The sequence below is a fragment of the Aedes albopictus genome, chromosome 3 (genome assembly GCF_035046485.1).
Source record: "Aedes albopictus strain Foshan chromosome 3, AalbF5, whole genome shotgun sequence".
In the NCBI taxonomy this organism is placed as follows: Eukaryota; Metazoa; Arthropoda; class Insecta; order Diptera; family Culicidae; genus Aedes; species Aedes albopictus.
The window spans coordinates 201935014-201959007 of NC_085138.1; the positions used below are offsets into that span (position 1 = coordinate 201935014).

The 23994-nt window shown below is 38.2% G+C and overlaps 1 protein-coding gene across 4 annotated transcripts in view; it reads right to left on the minus strand.

The window, feature by feature from the left end:
• Window positions 1-1152: 1152 nt before the first annotated feature.
• Window positions 1153-23994, minus strand: part of LOC109406334 (allatostatin-A receptor) — an 83852-nt gene continuing 61010 nt past the window's right edge. For 2 of the 4 annotated variants that reach the window (XM_062858541.1, XM_062858540.1), the window contains exon 9: window positions 1153-22206. In XM_062858541.1, the coding sequence (XP_062714525.1) occupies window positions 22105-22206 (102 nt within the window). In that variant the 3' untranslated portion in view covers window positions 1153-22104. Of the gene's footprint in view, window positions 22319-23994 lie in introns of all 4 variants that reach the window. The other 2 variants (XM_062858542.1, XM_062858543.1) reach the window with 2 other exon arrangements.

A 23994-nucleotide genomic window follows, 5' to 3' on the forward strand; every position in this document is an offset into this window, starting at 1 on the left:
TCGCCGACCGTCTGGGCGCGGTCGGAGTACAAGAGCAATTGACCATCAGGTGGACAGGAAACGTTTCGAGAGTAGAGGATACACGGCGGATCAGTCTATGGGCATCAAGTTCGAGTGCCAGCACCGACGACAAAACGTTGCTGCATACTGTCCACACCGTCGACAAATTGATGCTACCGCACCAGAAGCTGGACTACGAGGAGATCGCTGCGCAGTACGCTCACTTGCGGGGACTGCCGATAGAGTCGTACGAAGGTCAACCTCAATTGCTCATTGGTGCGAACAACATTCAATCGTTTGCTCCGATAGAAGCAAGGGTGGGAAACCCGATGGAGCCGATCGCCGTTCGGACAAATCTTGGGTGGACAGTCTGCGGACCAAGATATTCGACCACGTTGGCAACCAGTAACTATCTGGGCTACCACCAGCAAATCATCAACGAAGACCAACACGCGCATCCTAAGAACTGTTCTTCGATGGAAGAGACAGTGGTAGCAATATCTCAGAAAGCAGAATCTATTGACGATCGCTTCGAAAGTGGATTGCTCGGGAAAACTGATCCACAGTTTCCGGACAGTCATCCAATGATACTGCCTAGAAGGAAGCATCTCAAGAAAAAACAGAATCTCAAGGACCATTTCGTCATGCAGATTGGCAAGTGCAAACAAAAGGAGCAGGGACCTTTCAGAACAGCTCCAGATAAGCAGATACCGATCGAGGGGGCGATTACGAAGCACGTGTCGGCGCTGAAAACACATCGTCGACGAGACGAACATCAACTGGAAAGAAATCGTTGGAAGCAGGCAGTGGTACAAAGGTCAGGCAACTGGCCCGACGTGAATAGCCAAAAGTGGAACCGCCAATCGGGTAGTTCGTCGGGAAATATACAGCAACAATCCAAGGGCATCGGTGAACAAAATTCGCTTAAATCTTGTGACTCGGAATTCGTGATCAACAGCGAAAATCGGAGGTCTTTGAATGAAGAAGTCGTGAAGGTAAGCGTCCGGAGCCCGGATGAAGGAATCCGTCAGACACACGTGAGTACCACTGGTGATACAGGATCAAAAAGAGGTAAATTTAGCGTCGTCGAAGAAATAGGTAAATTCAGTAATACCGAATGTTACGGGCTGGAGTGTTGAGGGCAGCTTCAAAAAGTTGTAGTATTAGTTCACGTACAAATCTGGCAAAGAAATAGTGGGAAAGGAAACCACTTCTTGTGAGTATTTAGTTTAAGTTAGTTTAGAAATATTATAATAATTCGTTGAATAAATTTCAATTTTTAAAGCAGCCGATTGGTTTTCAGCAACGCTTAAAACTGAAATTTATTCAACGAATTATTATAATATTTCTAAACTAACTTAAACTAAATACTCACAAGAAGTGGTTTCCTTTCCCACTATTTCTATGCCAACTTATCCCGAGTCGATATTTGGTGCCTTTACCCTAACCTGACCGGAGAGATGTAGATGTTCACATTAATTGTTCAGGTAAATATCTTTTTGGTTTTATCTTTCTGATTCAACTCACAGTGTACCAGTGTTGACCTTTCTCCCCTATACTCTTCACAGGCTTCTGCTGGTACGAATCGGCAATCAATTTACCGCGGCTGGGAAAGTGTTTTGGGATACATTATTTCATCTTTATCTTTCACTTCACTTTAAATGCTTACCCAATAGACTTTTGCACTTCCTCTGCTCACTGTAATTCCCGACTAGTAATCTCAATAAACAGACACAACTATCTCGCACTATTTCACTAGTTTTCGGTTGAACCTATCGCAATGGCGCTACCCTTCGTTTTATATCAATCCTGCAACTGATCTCTGTTTACTTTCCCTCTTTCTATACTAGGCCTGTTCAATGTTGTTCTCAAACCTATCACCGCGTCGCAACATCTTGTGTTTTTCATGTACCAAACTGTTCTTATGCGAGAACAGTTGCTATTGATCAAGAACGGATGATTGAAGATAACTACTAGAACCTTATAAAACTGAAAATAAGTTCAACAGTTCTTGTTGTGTTTATGGTTTTATGAACTGAACCTCAAGTATTCTTGGAGGTGTTTTTAAAACCACATATTGACGAAGAATAGTTGTGCTCAACTGAAACTCCGATAAGATCAACTAGAATATGCAATGTTAGGATAAAACTATCATAAAAACAAATAAAACCAAATAGAATTAAAATTGTTACTTGGGTTTAGCACTTTAGTTGGAATAAATGCTAATGCACAACACGTAGCTTCCGGGAAGGTAAGCCCAGTTAGTAGGTTGGTAAGCCAGCCGTAAAAAGACAAGCACCTAAAAATCATCAAGAGAAGAATGCGAACCGATACCAATGGCGACGAGCGACGAAAGGGGACTTGCGATTGGAAGCTCGGTACGTGGAACTGCATATCTCTCAACTTCATCGGGGGCACCCGCATACTCTCCGATTTACTGAAGGACCCTGAGTTCGGAATGGTAGCGCCGCAGGAGGTGTGTTGGACAGGATCTATAAGGTGAACGTAATCATACCATCTACCAGAGTTGCGGCAACACACGTGAGCTTGAAAGATCTTTTATGGTGATGGGCGACATGCAGAGTCGTGTAATCAGTTGGTGGCCGATCGACGAAAGAATGTGAAAGTTGAGGATCAAGGGCCGATTGAACATAATCATAATAAACGTGCACAATTCTCATTCCGGAAGCACTGATGATGACACGCAGCTCGAACGCGAATACAATCGCTGCCCAAGCCATGACGTCAAGATTATCATAGGAGACCTTAATGGGTAGGCCAGGAGGAGGAATTCAGACCGACGATTGGACAGTTCAGCGCTCACTAACTGACGAACGAAGATGGCCTACACCTCATAGATTTCGCCGCCTCCAAGAGCATCGCCATTCGTAGCACCTTATTCTAGCACAGCCTCCCCTATCGTTACACCTGGAGATCACCACAACAAACGGGATGTGGGACACATCTCCCACATTTTCGACGTCCGGACCTATCGTGGCGCTAACATCGACTATGCTCACTATCTGGTGATGGTTAAACAGAGCTAATTAATAATGTGCAGTATCGGCGGCCGCCCCGATACGGTCCAGAGCGACTGAAGCAATCAGACGTCGCAACCGCTTATGCGCAGAATGTTGAGGCAGCGTTGCCGGTCGAGGGTGTGCTCAATGTGGCCTCTCTAGAGGACTGCTGGAGTACAGTCAAAGCAACCATCAGCAACGTAGCCGAGAGCACTAACGGGTACGTAGAACGGAACCATTGGTTCGACGAGGAGTGCAGAGCGGTTTTGGAGGAGAATGACGCAGCGCGGGTGGTAATGCTGCAGCACGGAACCTGACACAATATGGAGCGATACAAACAGAAGCGGAAGCAGCAGGCCCGCCTCTTCCGGGGGAAAAAGCGCCGCCTGGAGGAAGCGGAGGGCGATGAAATGGAACCGCTGTGCCGTTCACAAGAAACACATAAATTCTACCAGAAGCTCAACGCATCCCGCAAAGGAGGACGGGAGCCTCCTGATGAACAAACGTAAGGTGATCGAAAGGTGGAAGCAGCACTTTGACGATCACCTAAATGACGAAGAGAATGTATGCACGGGGGATTGAGGCAGTGGAGGAAATGACTATGTTGGCACAGCAGAGGACGGGAACGAACCAATTCCCACGCTGAGGGAAATAAAGGATGCCATCCATACAGCTCAAAAATAATAAAGCGGCTGGTAAGGACGATATCGCAGCAGGGCCCAGAAAAGTTGGCCACCTGTCTGCACCGGTTAGTAGTCAAGATCTGGGAAGCCGAACAGCTACCGGAGGAGTGGAAGGATGAGATAATCTGTCCCATCCACAAGAAAGGCGGCAAGTGTGACAATTTTCGAGCTATCACCATTTTGAATGCCGCCTACAAAGTGCTATCCCAGACCATCTTCTGTCGTCTTTCACCTAAAGTAAATGAGTTCGTGGGGTTCATCGACGGCCAGTCGACAACGGACCAGACCTTCACCGTATTGCCATCCTCTAGAAATGCCGTGAATACCATGTCTCAACGCACCACCTGTGCATCGACTTCAAGACGGCATACGACAGTATCGACCGCACAGAGCTGTGGAAAATCATGGACGAGAACAGCTTTCCCAGCAAGCATACCAGCCTGATAAGAGCAAGAGCACCGATGGACGGTGTGCAAACAGCGTAAGGATTTCGGGTAAACTGTAAACTATTCGATTCTTTCGAATCTCGAAGGGGACTGCGACAAGGTGATGGACTCTCCTGCCTTCTATTCAACATCTCCCTGGAAGGCAGAACTGTACACCCACCTGAAACGTGAAGCAGCAAAGGTCGGATTGGTGGTGCCTGGAAGGCACATACAAATTGATGATCTAATAATATAGTACAATTTCAAATTAGTATCCCTTTCTTAGAGTAGGAAGTATTGTTTAGATTCCAGTTTATTTTATTCAAATAGATGTCCATACAATCATGAGCATCAGTATTTGTACATGCAGGCGGAAAGCGCGAGCAACAGCTTGTCTAACCTGCCTGCTTGCTTGTGTTTCTCTGGCTTCTTCCGCCACCTGTCGCGAAATGTGCTCCATTCGAGCAATAATGTACAGAACGTTACGTCGTCGTGTGAAAACCCGCTGGCTGGTGGGATTGCCGTGTTCGAACCAAAAGCACCCAGAATCCGAGCTATTATTAATCAAACGTCGGCTGAGTGGGAAGACTCGCATAATTGGGTGCTTACTTTCAAATGTTAATCTGGGGCTTTGACACAGAACAGACGTCAGTTGAAGTTGGAGAGTGTGGTTCATGGAATGCATTTTACTAATGAGAAGAGTTTTATTTATTTGATCAAGTGAAAAGGGGAGGGCAACACTTCTGCTTTAAGAATGTTCTGTTTTTTTTTATAACTGTTGGGTCCAAGGGCTCCTCACAATTGGTTGAGATTGAGATGGTTGAAAGCCTTTACTCAATCAATATACACCGATTAGATTAAACTTTGAAACTGATTTGCTCTCAGGTGTAAAGTAGCAGATTCTCTTAAAAACCTTTTAAAAACTGTGATTACAACAGTTAGAAGCTTCCTTGTTCATATAGGCTCAGTGTACCGTAAAATGGGATATCTTTGATAATGCGGGTAACTTTGATAGTGCGACAGGCATGGTACAGATTACCTTATAACTACGATTCCTTTAACCAGTTAAGAAAAAGGCAAACGTAGATCAAAACTATACATATGAAAGTCCATCTTAAACGAATTTTCATTAAAACCGAGTTTATATTTAACTTTTTGGGCTAAAAATAAAAATTGATGATATTTTTGTCATTTGTCAAACCCTTCAAACAATCTGCTGTTCAGCTCTGTTTCAACATTTTTTTCCATGAATTGCCTCTTATTCTCGGTAGATCCATCATAGTAGATTCCAAATCTGGCCTTGAATCTCTTAACGAAGTGCGTTTTTACAAACTGGACTCAATTTTGTAAATTGAAACATAAATCTCCATGCACCAATAAACGCCTAAAAGTATGCAATACCATTGTAATTTCATGTAGATAAATCTATGTTATTCAAAATTTATTAGAAGAACATTAAAAAATACCCAAAAAAATAAGAAAACTCATCATGAATAGCATGCAAACATATGTTGATGTAACGTTAAACATATGTTTTTACATAGATAATGATTTTTGGCAGCTAAATTCACTGTGTTTTTCACTCAGTACTTCACAAACTCATTTTTATATGTAAAATTCAGTAAAAATCAATGTTTTGATATAAAAAATCTCTGATATTTTCCACAAGGCTTCTCTCATCATGTTCATATTCCCAAGATTTCAATCTGTGATTGTTTTTTTTAAGATTTGATGTGTTTTTCAGGCCACTATCAAAGTTACCCCAAAATGAAAATCTTATTTTCGCTCATATGGAAAACTCAAAGTCACCCAAAATATTTAAAATCATCAAATCTTTCAATTGCAATTGATAACTGATACCCCAGTACGTGTTTTAAAAATATAAAAGTATGGAAAATACTGTTACGTGGAAAAATATTAAGAAAATTCGCTAAAAAACTGTCAAAGTTACCCCATTTTACGGTACCAGTAAATCCGGTCTATTTATTTACTTCGCGAAATAACTCCATTACCATTCAGAGACAATAAAGCATCTACAATATACTTAGAATATTATGTTAAGTAACTCGAGCACCGCAGTGACAGCTCCAATCAATGTTGAAAAGAAATGAACAATTAAAAATCATGAAAAGTTGGCCGTCAATTATTTCGACGCCAGGCTAGACGTACCAACAAATAAAAGATTTTGCGCTTCATTTGATATGACTGCTTTTCTCGATGCCATTGTGAAAATATTCAAAAGGGTATCATACTACGAGCCTCAGAATCGCTTGGCGACAGCTCATTAATATCATCAAATATAACGACAGATTGGGGGTTTTCCTTTGTACGGTACGGTACGACACACCCCAGTCGTATCGCCATGTACCATTTGCATAAAGTCCCAATTAAGAAACGCAGATTTTTATGGGTCTGTAACTAATCAAACTTGTTGACCAGCCATAAAATAAGGATGTGAATTGGTTTTGTGGTTTATAAGGAAGAAACTTCAGCTCGTATGCACATAGTTCAGAAAAATCGCAACAAAACTTTGAACTTTCGCCTGAAGGACACACTGCGGTACCATGAGATGAAAACTGGATCGTTGTGTCCAATAAAACTTCTAGCAGGACAACGCTTTCTTTTGGGCTTATGAAATGGGCCATAGTAAAGGGGTTGTAATAGTGGGAAGGATTTAATTTATTTCGTCCCATGCGAGAAAGGCTCTGTTTACGTTTCGTGGCCAAAAATCAACAAAGTTCATTGAAACATGGTATCAATCGACAGAGAATGCAGTCGAGTGATAAGTAGGAATTTAAAAAGAGCAAAAAATATACTATCTGTTTCCAATCCCTCTACGGCACAACATTCTCCCGTTTGAGCATTTTGAAAATAACGGTTGTATATAAAATAATAAGTGCGTGATAGGCTTTGTTTTTTGAGTTACATATAATGACAGGGGAAAACAATATTGTTGAACCTCGCCCATTCAACCTGAGTGAGTGATGAATCACTCTTCATATCTTTTCGTACGGATATAAAGCTTTAACATCAAAAGCGCTACGGTGGAAAGACAAAACCCACTCGTCGAGTGCTGTTGTTTTTTTTTGCAACCTTACTCTTTAACTCAAAACTCTCTGTCACGGTCGCCATATGATAACAAGCTTTGCCGGTAAAATAATGAGGACTCGGTGCAGTTCCCTCGAGGGATCAAAACATTCTACTCTTTATGCATGTTCGATAATTTACTTTGGCTCTTACTGGAGGTATATAGCTGGAAATCATTTACAGTTGTGTTAACGATCGTAGGCGATCGATACCAATTAGAAAATACATAACATACATCGAAGGAAAATAAAAGGATAAAGAAGGCTCAAGGCCAAAGGTTTTTAGTACATTTTTTATGGTTTTGCCTTTCTCGTACCATAATTGTACTGGAAACGCTATATGTTCACTCAAAAAAGGATTTTTCGAAAAAAATGTTCGGAGGATCAAGTCGCATATATACATACCAATCAACTCAGTTCGACGAATTGAGATTATGTCTGTATGTGTGTATGTATGTGCGCAAAATAAGTTCACTCACTTTTAAGGCACTTCCCATCGACAGATTTTACGGATTTTAGCTCAAACCGAATCGGAATTTGTTGCTTTGTTTGCATTGTTTGCTATACAAAATGGTCCGGATCGGTCAAGGCGTTTCGGAGTTATGGCCATTTCAGTGATGGCCGGACCAGGACCGGTAGAACTGGCCGTATATAAAACTTAACCAAGCCCCATCATGCGACACATCGAACTGCGGCGATTTTTGTAACCTTTAGCGTGGTTGATGAATTTTGTGTGGAAATTGGCACTGGAGACCAGAAATTCCAAGATGCCGGCTTAAAATTCAAAATGGCGCCTGTTCATTTTTTCACATGTTTATGCTGGACGAATTATACAGGGTGTTAGGTTTCTGAGTGCAAAATTTTTAAAGGATGATAGAGGACCATAAATGGTGAAAAAAAAATTGTTCTACACATATGGTCAAATCTCAACCGTTACGTAGTTATTGAACTTCCCATGATTTTGACTCTTATTGGCTTAACTGGCTATAACTTGCAAATGGTCAAACTTGTTAAAGTTTTTTGACCCTTATTTGAAAGATTATTGAATTTCCTATCAAATGGCACCTCGAACCGATTGGTTTAGTTGAATAACTAAGTTTTCTTGAGCAAATAGCTCAAAAGTAGTGTGTTTTAATTTGTTTTTGTCAATTATGTTTGAAAAATACGTAATAAATTAAAATTATTTCTTAGGTAAAGTTGTGACCCCTATTTCACTCTACAATTCATTCTTTGACATCAAACTTCTATCTCTTATCGTTTTCTTGCAATTTTGATTTAAACATCGCATTTCAGATCATAAATTTGCAACTGTCATGGTAAGCACTTTTTTGCGCACTGTGCCGCACATTTAAATCAAAATTGCAAGAAAACGATAAGAGCTAGAAGTTTGGCGGCAACGAATTGTAGAGTGGAACAGTCGCGGGCTGATTTTTGGTGGGTCGCGAAGACTTTGGCAATATAGTAATGATTGTCCTGATTATTTTATGTCAAATGGTATTGTCATCCATTTTCTAATGTACAAACACTCTCTTAAAGAATCGACAAAATTATTTCTAGAATTTAGGTTTTAGATTAAATTGAATATTAAAACTACTCTCTGGATTCTGAAATTGTTTCTTAAGCTTTGTGTTTTCAATCAAAAGGTTTGAGATTCTGAACAAAATAGATTTTCCTTGTGTTCTGGAAAAAATAAGTTCAAGTTGTTGCTTGCAGTTAGAATTTTCAATAAGATTTTCAGCTAAGCCCAGTAGTTAGAATATCAGAAAAAAATACCATAAAATCAACAAAAAAAGACAAATTTCGACAGGAGAACAACGAACGTTTGGTGATCTTTATCAAATTATCTGTTTATTTTAATCGAACTTTGGCACAGCTTAACTTCGATAAAATTCTGTTGAATTTCGATAATCTGAACTTTTACAGAAATCAGAACTTATCAAACCATCCAGCAGAACTATTATTCTAAAATCTCTGCATGATGTTTACCCACTTGCCGATCTTTTTGATGTATTCAAAAAAAATCACGTGAAAACTAAAAAAAAAATCGAACAATTTTCGTATTTTTTGAAGGATTTTTTTTAAGTGCTGCAGATGCATATTAGAGTGGGTCATCGTTTATATGGAAAAGTGAAAAATTCAATGGTATCCCATCAGATCAAAGCTTTTTTGATTCCATTTCAGGACCCAAATTAGTGTGCAAAATTTTGGCACGATCGGTTATGTCTACGTTTTGCGCATCGCGTTTGAAGTTTGTATGGGGTTTTACATGGGAAAACACACTTTTTTGTATTTCTCTCATAACAAGCTCGAATTTTTCTGAAACCGTGTAACCGTTAAAGTTAAAACATAGCCTAGGGTGTTCTGAAAAACTTTGTCGAAGACCGCGAGGTGATCTGATGCTTATGAAAAAAGTTATAGCGTTGGCATTGCTTGGCGAAACATCATGATTTTGTTGCTATTGTTATTCCTTTACATGTTAAAACATAAACACATGCATGAGGTTCGTTGGTTATAACTATTTTCACAAGCATCGGATCGCTTTGCGGTCTTCAACAAAGTTCTTCAGAACATCCTAGGCTATCATTTTACAGTATCGGTTAAAAAGTTTCAGACAAAATTTTTCAACTTATGGCCAAAATGCAAAAAAGTATGTTTTCCCATACAAAATCCCATACAAATTTCAATTGCATTGCGCAAAGTGTATACGCAACCGATCGTGCTCAAATTTTGCACAGATACTCAGGACCCGAAACGGAAACAAAAAAGCTTTGATCTGAGAAAACGCTTCCGATGACCCACACTAATGCATATAGGTAATAGCCCCTATATTTTCAACAACTAAAATCTGTGGTGTTCTGTAGTTGTGCATGCAGCCAGACCAATATTTTTTTATTAGAAACAGGCAAGGTTGTCTCAAATCGTTGACACATAGAATTTACTGATACTGATTACTTGGGTACCTTAACTTATTTTGACATTACCAAAAAAAAAAAAACACAAAAAGAAAGCATTTAAAATGAAAAAAAAAAACATAAAAATAGTGAGATTAAGTACTACGTGACGTAAGTTAACCTATGAAAGCAATCATATGTATTTATTGAAAAAGGCAGCCCAAATTTTCAAAAAATGACACGTTATGGAAATACATGCTGGTGGGTCGCCAAATACTGCAAAAATCAAAAGTGGGTCGCAAGCTGAAAAAGTTTGAGAACCCCTGCTCTAGAAACTTAGTTATTTAACTAAACCAATCGATTCGAAGATGCCAATTTGATAGAAACTTCAATAATCTTTCGAAAAAGGGTAAAAAAACTGTAATAAGTTTGACCATTTTAAAGTTATATAACTGGCTATAACTTTAAAATGGCAATAATAATCAAAACGTAACGGTTGAGATTTGACCATATGCGTAGAACAATTTTTTTTGCCATATATGGTCCTCTATCACCCTTTAAAAAGTTTGCACTCATGAACCTAACGGCTAAAATATAAACGACTCATAAGAAAGTCATCATTCTTAATAAATAATTCCAAAAGTCCCAGTGAAGAAACAGGGGTGCAAGCAGTGATAAATAACAAAATTTCCATAAACAAATAAAAAAATGCATAAATAAATCAAAAGTTTCCATAAATAATTGATTTTTGGGCAATTAAAAACGTCAAAAATGCAATGAATAATTCAACTGTTGCAATAAAAAAAGCCATTTTTCCCACCAAATAACTTCGAATTTTCCATAAATAAATCCGATTTTTCCATAATAAATTAGAAAATTCACAATAAAAAAATATCGATAAAGCAATAAATAATTCAAAAAGTGCAATAAACGAAAATATAAATAATCAATAAATGTCGAAAAATGAGCAATACACGTAAATGCATTTTGAGCCAAAAAATGAAGTAGACCATGCGGCGAAGCCGCATAGAGGATTGAGGAACTGAGGCGGCAGAAGGCCGCCGAAGTTTCCGATATCCGATGCACCGTAACTGCATCGATTCAGTTCTAGGCAAACCACAGATCCAAGAATTTGCCCGGTCACGGTGCCCCCACAGACCGTTATTATAAAATAAAAATGTCCACCAAAACTAAGTTCAGGGATCGAATCCTGGTGCCATTCTGCACCTCTGGGCAAATTTTTAAAATAATCCCTAGGAGGAATCTCGAGAAATCTCGATTTGATATTTTATACTAAGAAATTTCGAAGAAATCCATGTTCAGATTGGACAATATCGCTTAAATACCTACACAAACTTTTCCTAAAGTGTTCAAAGTTGTTTCAAACCCGTATTTATTTAATAACGTTACTTCAATTATACATATTTACTACTCATCTAAATCAATTAACTGATTAAACTGACATACCAAACATTTGGCAGTGCACAAAAGTCAGAAAAAAAAGGTGCAAAAAACGTTGCTTGTCATGTGTGCTTTTGGTTACCAACGTTAGGGTTAGAAAACCGGAGTAGGTCTTTGAAGGCAGTTTTCTTAAAATTAATAACGTTTTCAGTCACAATAGTCAAAAACAAATTTATACTTTTTTCGATATTGCTTAGCATTTTGAACAGGGGCGCTCAGTGTTTAGTAATTGTATTGTTCTTTGCTGTAAATGTATCGCTCCTATATGGGGCGAGTATGACACATAATCGATCCGATGACCGTAAGGACGTGGCCAGCGCCGTTATTGACTTTCAATTATTGAACTCTCGAATTGTGCACATTGAGAATGGTTAGCTAGTCCCAAGCCTTGCTTTCATTGGTTCTCTGTGCAACTTCAATTGGTCTGGTCAATTACGGAGTAGCATCTACGGTGTGTACGATTATCTTTGATTTGCATTGCCTAGAACTTTGAACATTTTTTTTTTTTTTTGAATGAAAAGTGCTACATATTCTTGCACATGATCACTTGAAAATTTACTGAGAAATATGTGTTAAATAAAGATCTAATAGTACACCAATTTTGAAAGGGCAGGAAACTACGACGTATATGTAATAAAATGGGACACGGTTTATATGGGAAAATATAAAAAATGCAAAAAGTCTAGTTCTTGTACACTTTTTGAGTTCCATTTTGGTCCCATATCAACTGTGCAAAATATCAGGTCGATCGGGAAAACTATTTTTTTTGCGCCCGTTATTCTTAGTTTTTCAGACGATTTTATGAGAAAATTTACTTCTTCAATGAAAAATCGCTTGAGGTCACCCCTTGGTCCCTAAGAATAATTCGATGAATGATTTCTGTAGCAAACTTCACGATGAATTAGACCTCCGAAGACCTCAAAGCGATTCGAAGTTCATGGAAAAAAGTTATGAAGCTTTACCCGATCGATAAAATGACGAGATTTGATTATTTATTGTTATTCCTTACATGTTAAACAGCGTTTCCGTGCTACCGTCGATGGGGGTGACAATGGGTCTGGGGGGTGAGATTGGGTCAAAACGGAGAAGCATAAAATTTGAAATAGCTCATCAACTATCGCTAATTTATATTGAAAACTTTATATTATTTCAAAGAGAAGATGTTTTTACACATCATGATGCAGAATAAGATGTTTAGCAATAATCGTTTTTTTTGTTAAATTTGTGGCTAAACTAATATGACGAAACTACTAGTAAATCACTCTGAAAAAAATTCTCCTTCGTAATGTTTCACACAAGTACCTAACCATAAATTTTCTTAAAAGTGGTTAGCTGTAGGTATTACCTGGTTGATGCAACGAAAAAAAGCGGACTGTCAATGCACTTTTTATTAAAATTTCAATATTTTCGACCCTATGTCTAAATATTAAGAATGGGAGTGAGATTGGGCCAAGCAAGTTATCGAGTGCACATAACCTTAACTAAAAATTCAACTTGTTATCCAGTCCCCATTTGACGTTAGAGTGGTGCCATGTTTACCGTATCTTCATAAAAGCACGCTTTTTTAGAATATATGTCGAAGAAGTGCCAAACGAGTGTGTTCATACGTTTAGTGCCTAAAATCATTTATAACAATAAACCCATGCGTTTTGACAGCTCCTATGATCATCAGCTAAGGCCCATACAGCCGAGGCGGTAAACGCACGGGTATACAGCATGACCATGCTGAGGGTGACGGGTTCGATTCCCGGTCGGTCCAGGATCTTTTCGTAAAGGAAATTTCCTTGACTTCCTTGGGCATAGAGTATCTTCGTGCCTGCCACACGATATACACATGCAAAATGGTCATTGGCAGAGGAAGCTCTCAGTTAATAACTGTGGAAGTGCTCATAGAACACTAAGCTGAGAGCAGGCTTTGTCCCAGTGAGGACGTTACGCCAAGAAGAAGAAGAAGAAGAAGAAGAAGAAGATCATCAGCTAATTTTTAGTGTACTGCAATATCGTAAGCTCACAAAATATACTTGATAGCGTTTTTCTTCTCCACTCATTTTTTAAATTTTAAGGAAATATCGTGAAACTACCAGACGGTTGTGGCATCCAGGAAATACGGAGCCATAAAACCGGTAACATGACAAAATTTCGAAAGACGAACGAACGTCGAAAAATATCATTTTTTTTTTCAATAAATCTTTTAATGCGCCTCTCCCTCATTGTAATCTCCCCTCCTCTCATGGAGGTTGGAACATTAAATGTGGATGATTATGGTGGCTAAAAATGGCGATACAACATACAAACTTTATTTTATCAAGTTTCAACCATTTTTTCGATTGTATTAGCCCTTTTAGGTGGATTAATCATCTTTTAAAATTACCTAAGTTTTTATTCGTCATGGTTACATCGTATTTTAAGTAGGTTTACTAGATATGATCAATAAAATTAACTTGTATTCTTAGATAGGCGACTTCGAATACTTTGACCCATTCTCACCCCCTCTAAGGGGTGAGATTGGGTTAATTTTCAATCATTTGTAGTTTAGTAGACAATTAATATAATGTGATACTTTCTTGCTAAACTATCATTACCATATAGAAGAGTATACATACCAGATAAAAAGTTATTCTGACTTCAACTGCATTTGTTATTTAACAAACAATCTCTGAGTATCCTTTTTTGACCCATTCTCACCCCCAACGACGGTATTCGGATTTCAGTCAATAACTTTTTCCACATATCTAAGATCCCTTTGTGGTCTTCGGAGGGTTGGTTCCTCGAAATATAGTAAACATGTTGTAGAATTAGGGAAAATTTTAATGTATAACACTGGGATTTGTAATATGTTCATAAAACAATAGGGAAAATCGCTTTTTAATGCTTACGTTAAAACCGATGCATGGCTTGGAAAAACATACTTATGTAAGTTTAGTCAGTTAATTGAGTTGGGTGAGTAGTAAATATGTATAATAAAAGTTGCGTTGGTAAATATATACTGGTTTGAAACAACTTTGAATACTTTGGGGACATTTTTTGTAGGTATTTAAGCGATATTGTTGAATCTAAACATGGATTTCTTTGAAATTTCTTAGTATAAAACATCAAATCGAGATTTCTCGAGATTCCTCCTAGGGATTATTTTAAAAATTTGCCCAGAGGTGCAGAATGGCACCAGGATTCGATCCCTGAACTTAGTTTTGATGGACATTTTTATTTTATAATAACGGTCTGTGGGGGCACCGTGCCGGTGTAATGCAAACATAGATGTTATCCCTTTTTTAGGTCCGACGAGCGATAGCGAGTTCGGACAGCAAGCAATTGCTCGATAAATTGCAATCATAGTTACGCAAGCTTTTCAGTCGTTTCAGTCATATAAGTGCGATTCAGCATTTCACTGTCTCATAATTTCCTGCAGTAGTTTTTCATGGGTAATTTCGTCATTTTTTATTGCATTTTTTGAATTTTTTATTGCTTATTCGATATTTTTTTATTGTGAATTTTCTAATTTATTATGGAAAAATCGGATTTATTTATGGAAAATTCGAAGTTATTTGGTGGGAAAAATGGCTTTTTTTATTGCAACAGTTGATTTATTCATTGCATTTTTGACGTTTTTAATTGCTCAAAAATCAATTTTTTATTGAAACTTTTGAATTATTTATGCATTTTTTTATTTGTTTATGGAACTTTTGTTATTTATTACTGCTTACAGCCCTGTTTCTTCACTGGGACTTTTTGAATTATTTATGGGAAATTTTGTATTTATTATGGAACGTTTAATTGTCTGCCTGAACCTAACACCCTGTATAATTACATATGGCAGATAAGTGAGACGTTAAGAAGTGACCATGAATATAATTTATGAAAATGCTTGTTTCTATTCATGATTCTGGTAAACTCGTTCATGATATTATGAATTATAACTGATATTATGACTTGGCAGACATCATAAGAATATGATTTTTTATTCATGATGAGGGGAATGTATTTTCCCGTGTATATCTGGTATAGTAGTAATCACGTTCAAATGTATGAGCGTCTCTTTTGTAGATGTAGTTGTGAAACTTGGGGGAAAATATGTGCACTCTCATCCCGGTTGTGTATGGAAAAAATCACGCTGGTGTTCGTGTGTTGAAATGTCACTTATCTCTATGGGGAAGAAGTCCGAAGTCCAAAAATGGTGACCAGAGTTTCCAAGATGGCGCACTTGAATAAAAAAAAAATCAGGATTGCGGCTTTGTTGTGAGAGTTTGCCCAAGCAACTGGATGCTTTGCTTTCGGAATATGCTTACCACAGTATGATGCTACTGCACAATTATTCGTTCTAGGACAAACTGTAGCCAATAACGCTAGCTCAATTGCACTGGCACTGCAATCATGTTTTCGAGACGATGATTTTTATCGCAACTTGTTCAAAGCGATACGTCTGTTTGTCTGTGAATCTTCGTCTATTCGTTTCGACTATTTTTTCAATGAATGGCCTTACATTTTGGGTAGTTCGATAATATTATAATCCAAATCTGGACTTGAATCTCTTAACGCAGCGTGTTTCTTTTCGAATTGTTATGGAGTCTGACTTATAACCCGTGGTTTCAGAAGGTTGGACAGGCATAATACTGGGGATTTTTTGAAACCTCCCTACTATCCTGAAATCCACACAACCATGTTTTACTATACCCATTTGTTCAGTCATCAATCTGTTAACTATCTTGGGGTTCGTATTCAGTGGCTTATTTGTCACTGAATTCAAATTACAGGATTTTTTTAACAGTTCAAACAAAGTTATATTCCAAAAACACGCCATCATTATTCTCTGCAACTTAATTGTTTTAAAGATATACATATCCTATTTGAATCGAATCAATTTTTACCTTCCCCAATACCATGTCTCAATTTCCAACGCCTCTACGTAACATGTAAATCATTGATGTTTTCCTCACTCTCCACGTATTTTTGCGCCTCTATGCGTTTATCTACAACATTCAGTTTCATTCACGTGGGCTGCGTTTTTATCAAGCTGAGCCAGCGGTTTTATCTGAGAAGCTGTTGTTAACCACTGTACAAAGAATAAAGTCCGGTGATGATCAAAGAATGTTTCAACTTCAGTTGGTATATGTTCCTGTAATATAAAAATAATATTTTTTAAAAACAATGTTCATAGTCCATCACAAGTGCTCAGTGTATATGTATGTCTTCCTGGAACGAGTTGCACGTGTCGAAAGTCGTTATACAATAGGGATAGTACCAGTACGCCCGGTCTATAGACAAAACGACACACCTGTTCGAGTGGTCGACCACATGCAATCAACGGAGAGGAAATTCAATACACCGACATGTGTGTACCCAGAGCTGTTTCTGTCCCAATGATTTGTATACACAATAAACATCCTTGTCGGATGATTTGTCGGTTTCAATCACTTTTACTAGGAAGACCTCACGATGCTCTCAATCTGTCCTGCTGGTCTTCTATTCCTAATTGATGGGAACAACACATACTTACATTACGTGGCTATGTATCTATAGCTATCTGATCTAAGAAATTACCAATTCATGCGATGGGAAGCACTCTTTGTGTGTACCTCCGTTTGGAAACCAGCTTTGTTGTACTAGGTAGTCGTACCTGTTGGGGTGGCTCGAAAAATCGTGTTGCACATTCTGCCACGTGCAACATACGTTGTTGTCTCATGCTAATAGGGACTCCCATAGAATAGGTATGGGAAAACTATGCTGCACACGGTAGCATTGGTCATTTGGCTTTACTCATTATTACTGTTTATTAACGACTCCTTGGGAAAATATAGTGAACTTTGTTTTGTATTTATAACCCGTTGTTTGCCATCCAGCTTTCGAGGATTTTTATTTTTTGAATTTGTGCTGGTAACGATATTAAACAATAATTTTAACGAAGCCCATTTCCTATTATACTTCAAAAATATTGGGATATAACTACCAAGAAAAGCAAAAGTAGAGCTGGTAGATTGATTCAACTGGAACAGATCAGAGCCAACGAATTAAGTACAACGAATGGAAAGTCGGATCTTGGACCGTGAGAGCTTTGAATGAAGCCGCACTTGTTAGGATCTTGGCTCATGAATGGCAGCATGTTGACTTAAATGCAGCAACTATTCAGAAGGTTCGCTAACTCAAAGCTGGAGAACGCGTATTGCGAGCGGCGAATCCAATCACCAACATTTCATTCAAGCACTACATCTACGGTCTCCAGTTAGCCTAGTGGTTAAGGGGTTAAGGGAGACGGCGGGTTCGATTCCCGTTCCGGTCGGGAAAATTGTCTCTCTGTATCATTGTACTTGCCTCACAATATACAAATTCATGCAATGGCAGGCCCTTCAATTAATAACTGTGGAAATGCTCAAAGAACACTAAGTTGAAGCGAGGCAGGCCAAGTCCCAGTGGGGACGTAGAGCCATAAAGAAGAAGAAGAAGATCTACGGTGTTAGGGCAGAACGTAGAAACTACTAGTGTTGTCTGGGCAGTGAACGTCTGTATGTCCTTAACAGGAAGGAATTCCCCAGGGTTGGTACTACCTGGTTAGAGCCCCCACAAAGGAAGCAGAATTAGACATAACAAGGTAAAGTGGACGCCATTATTGCATGTAAAGACGAGCTTTCGATTGATTAACATTTTTCGGGTTTTAAATAAAAAGTTACGAATTGGGGTCATTATGACCCAGAAATCTAAACTTTTATAGAATAATAATTTTTTCACCAATTCAAATGACCAACATCTTATTTGACAGATAATTTCGTCCAGAATATTCACACATTCTGGACGAAATTATCTTGGTAAACATCGATTCTGGGAACATTGGCCACCGGGAATCCGCTACACAGGGCGCCATGCCGGGCATGTCGGATAGCTTTATATTTTGCCAGTAGTTATGGAATATCTCGCCGTCTGCACCACTTAGAGGGATACTGTCTTCGGCAAAGTTTGTCAGATGACTAAAAGCTTTCGCATAAAAAATAATCTAGTTCAAGTAACAGTCACTGCGTGGCGCTAGCGTTCTTGGGAGCCTTCAGTTTAGTCCAAAGGTCGTATATCTCGCGTTCTGGACCACTTAGAAGGTTACTGTCTTCGGCAAAGTTGCTCAGAAAACTAAGAGCTGTCACATAGAAAACAATTTAATTCGAGAATCATTCACTGGGTGGCGCTGATTTGTTTGTGAGCTTTTAGTTTAGTCTAAACGTCGTATATCTCGCGTTCTGGACCACTTAGAAGGATACTGTCTTCGGCAAAGTTTCTCAGAAGACTGAAAACAATTTACGCCTTCGCATAAAACAATTTAGTTCGAGAATCACTCACTGCGTGGCTCTAGTGTTCTCGCATTCAAGAAATCCGACTTCGGCAAACTTGCTCGGGAGAATAAAGTTTTTCTTGTAGAAAGCAATGTAGCTTTGGAAATTTTTCGGCTATTTTTTTGGAAACTTCTCTGGCAATCATTTTAATTTTTGGAAATTCCTTAGTCCTATGATATTTTTCCCGGCCATTCCCTTCAATTTGTAAGAGAGTATCTAATAGAACTTCCAAAGTAATAACAGATGGAATTTTCCAAAGGAAATGTCCAATGAAATACTTAATGCAGTGGGCGATTATCGAATTAAATTGTTCTCTATGCAAAAGCTCTTAGTGTTCTGAGCAACTTTGCCGAAGATAGTATCCTTCTAAATGGTCCAGAACGCGAGATATTCCACAACTACTGTCAAAATACAATGCTATCCAACATGTCCGACGTGGTGCCCTTTGTAGCAGATTCCCGGTGGCCAATGTTCCCGGAACTATTGTTTTATCATATGAATACATTTTTGAGGAAATTATCTTTCAAACAAGACGTTGGTCATTTGAATTGGTAGAAAATTCATCATTCTATAAGAGTTCGAATTTTTGGGTCATAATGAACCCAATGCTCTATTCGTAACTTTTTTGTGTGTTGCCATTTTGGTTTCACCTTGAGAAACAACAAAATCGTCAACTGCTTCGTTTCTGCTAAATATTAAGAGGCAGGAAGTTTCATTACGATTAGTTAATAAACAAAAAAGATATTAAAGACTGGACTCGGAAAAAATGAGACACAAAGAATAATGTGTAATTTTTGATTGCGTGTACAAAAATAGCTGATGTGTAGCTAATACCATAAAAATTTCATCAAAATCGGTTGAGTGTTGGCGGAGATATCGTCGAAACAAGAGATTTACCATTTGAGAATCTTGGGCCAAACAAACACTTTAAAAAATCTCACATTTTTTACCTAAAACTGTAGAGCCAAAAATACTGAACCGATTTCAATGAAAACTTTTATGTACAAAAAGTATGTATGTAGATGTATTGTGTCAAAATTTCATTTAATTTGATTTGACCTTTAAAAAGTTATAGCCATATATGTAGCACTATGTCACAATAAGCAGATGTGGTTTTTGGTGTAGTGAAATTCAAAATGCTCTAACTTTTAAAATGTTCAATCAAAATGGCTGAAATTTTCACTGAGAACAGATTAACACAACGATTTTACTCTGTAAAAGTTTCAAAAAAAAATCGGGACAGTGTTGCCAATTCTACAGTCAAAATAATGCACACTGATTTCAAAATGTTAAAAAGTGCCCAAAATTTGAAAACCCCGTTTTTGTGTGAATTGTTAAAAAAAAGTACTGAACCGATTATAATGAAATTTTCACCACTTATTATAACTTTCTTGAAGAACTTTCTTGAACAGTCAAATTTTCAGACTAAACAATTTTTAAAATGGAAGCCCAAAATTTCTAAAATCATGTTTTATTTTATCGACAATATTTGCGCCAATACTGAACCGATTTTGATGAAATTTTTAGGGCATTAACTACACATAACATGCTATTCCTGGTTAAAAAATCAAATATTTTTGTGAATGCAATCGAAAGTTATACATTATTTTGAGCGTCTCATTTTTTTCGAGTCCAGTCTTTAATGCTTGAAATCGCGTTTTGGGTTATCTTTACCCTAATGCACGGCGAAGGTTAATCAAAGAGGAACCGCTGTCCGATCACATTTGCACATTTTGATCGCCTTGTCACGCCCAGACTTGTGAACGTAAACATTGTGTACTTCATATACGTAAAATTCAACATATTGGTGGTTCCTTGCCAAAAATTAAGCATAATCCATTAAAGCAAATCATAGTTACATCAACTCAAACTTTGCCATTTTACATGATAAACGGCGTTTGTCCGTATGCATTTTACTTCATTTATTTTTTCAACGGCCGATAGGTGGTGTTGTTACCCATCGAGGCTAGGCGATGAGATCATGTCAAAACTTAAGATTCGCTAGGTACGCTTGCTGTCAGTCCAGGCGTTTCGGCCAGTTTGGTTGTAGTTTCAGGTCGGCTGACGGGCAGCGGAGGTTGGTAGTACGCGTGATAACTTTAGACTGTGGTCGATGGTCCTACTAGTGTGTTCTGGAAACAGATCGGGAACTGTTAATCCTCATCGTAATCGCTGTACCGTTAGTCCAAAATGTAAAATCAACGTTCTCTGGTAAGGTGAAGAGATACCATCGTTTGTTAGATGACTTAAAACAGATATGGCACCTGGAGGCCTTTTGTATACTTCAGCGACCGGAGTTGTCCCTAAATCTCCGACATCCCAGCATGAACTTGTGCATACGCAGAGGACTGAGCGATCTGTCTCAAGCCATTAAAATCATCACTTCTATACCCTTCCCTAAATTATCCTGCAATCTAACGCAGCAGACGCCATTCCCACCTAAAAATAGCAGAACATGAACACTCACACACTAAAGATGCCTGTCAGTCCCAAGCAGCTATCTCATTGATTCCTTTCGTGAATGTAGCTGTTCTGGCGTTACTGGAGTACCATCTACTGGGTCAGTCAAGCTCCCGCTCAGCTCAGTTAAATGATTCACACTGATTTTTTTTTCATATAGGTTCCTCCCAAATATACAAAACATACTTTTGTATAGTATTAATGATTGAAGCATGACATGGAAGCTTGTTAAGATATGTAAAACACGATTTGTCGAACCACCCCAGTACCTATATCTAATCTACGACTTGGATGATTTATGCTCTAGTTATTTACAATGCACCAAGCAGGTGGTTATCCTACACACACTGAACGGAGGCTTGCGGTTGAAATTACTATTCTGAGGGTCAATTTAAATACACAACGCCACTAAATTTGTGCAGACTGAGTTTCTTTTTAATTCAACAGAATTTTGTTTTTAATTTTACCATGGACTCGATTTTCAATTAAAAAAAGTTTCTGTTGGCAACCGGATTCGAACCAAGAACCTTGACATCACCAGGCTCGCACGCTACCACTCGGCTATCGAACCGGTTGATGTGAGAAGAAACAAAACGCACACAAGAAGCGTTGGTGGGTCGATGATCATGTTTTGCCATGGTAAATTTAAAAACATTTTTATGCTTGTCATTACTGCAAGCCGCCTTTCAGTGCACTAGTAATTTCGATGTACTTTTCAACGAGTTTGCTATCACCTCCGCTTGTACCGCCGCCATCGGCGCCAACTTCCACTCACAAAACATCCGCATTGGACGTTCCGTTGCCGGTGCGGGTGGTTTTCGTCTGTGGACCGCCCTGAGGCAACAGCGACGGAGGCTTTCCACACCATACCACCTGTTGTTCCGGATCCGGTCCGTTCGTTGTCCATCGGCGTGCATCGGTGCAGCACAAAGATAAATCAGAGAAAAATAATCTTTATCAATTACAACTCCACACCGATCCCACACTGTGAATGTTCGTTCATCAACACCGGCGTTGCACAAAGGGTTGCGTAAGGGAACACAATCGAATGAGTTTGAATTTCGAGCATGGGATGGGGGTGATAGAGCAGAAAAATCATTAAATTAAATCCATTCTTGGTAGGTTCCATTCGACCAGCCAGGTACCGATTCAACCTCGTATGCAGGGTAGTTTGGAAACAGTGGGAAAATTGTTTGTTAGAAAAGTTTTCTTATCAAAAGCTCTCAATGTTTTGCCACCTGGAAAAGAGCTTTTCATTTATTTGCACAAAAGTATTATTAATCATCTTAGAAATCAGTAACAAATTTTGAAAACGACGTATAATCAATGGTGTAGCATTGATTATACGTCGTTTTCAAAATTTGTTACTGAAATGTACTTCATATAGACTGTTTCAGAAATTATAAATACACTAACGATTAACTGCCATTTCAATTTGAGCACAATATCCAAAAAAGTTTCTTCTAGCTCTTATAGTAAACATGCCAACGAAGCAAATAATACCAATTTTGTTGATGTTTCTGGTAAAAGTTAAAAAATAGGGCTCTGTAAGCTAGATGATTAAAATTTGAAGTTGCACAAAGTGGTCAGAAAATGTAACAACACGGGCCTTCTCAACACACATTTTTTTGTTTCAAATTTCTCAACAACACCAGTAGCAACAAACGTTAAGCAAACGAATGTCTTAATTACTGCTTACTGCATTCATTTTTATGGTATGACATGCTTTCCCATCTGAAGGATCGAATGAGCTGAAAAAATAAGTTTGTTTAGATTAAATGCGTTCAGGAAAGCTAAGAAACTGTGTGGTAGTTCTTATGTTCTGTAGAAAACATTAAAAAATTAGAAACTTGATTTCCGAAAAAATGTTGTTGAAATGCCTTTATCGATTTTTCCCAAATTTTCTTCAAGGCATTCCTTAGACAACTTGTTGAGAAAGCAAATGTGATAAAAATATAGACAAATTTTGGTATTTAGTGATAAATAATGTTGAAATCATTAAAAAACACATTTGTGCAAATGCAAATTTGAAAAACTAAGTTATTTGTTAGAGAACTCGACTGTTCTTTAAAATATCAAGAAAATTGAAAAGAAATATAAAAATATGGAGTACAATATGCTACACTCTGAAGGAAGTTGGTAAAAATCATTAGAACAGTTCATTTAATTTAATAAACAAAGTGTATTTATAATTTCTGAAACAGTCTATACACAGTTGAGTTGGTCAAAGTTGTATGAAAAAGTTCAAAGGTCATCTTGAGAACTTTCTAAACGTTTCGCTCATAACATGTGTTGTAAAGGAGATGATTTATTTTACGTAAGGTGTTTAAAATTGAAATTCGTGTGCTTTTCTTGGCCAAAATGAAAATAAGAAGATAATACTTTGAGTTAGGCCTAAAAATATTACCATTTAGAGGAGATACAAGCGACCCAGTAAGCGCGAAGATATTCAGCAAGACCATACTGAAGGTGACGGGCTGCAAAACGGTGAGTCGATAAGGAGAGCGTTCAACATAGCTCTGGTCCTCACAAGTTCCTACCTCACGATTCCACGAGTCAAGCGATGGCAAAGACCGCCAGCTAAGAGCTGAGTACTTAGCTGGAAGTGCAGCCTAGGCACTGTTGTCCTTCTGACAGTGAATCAAAATTCAACCATCACGC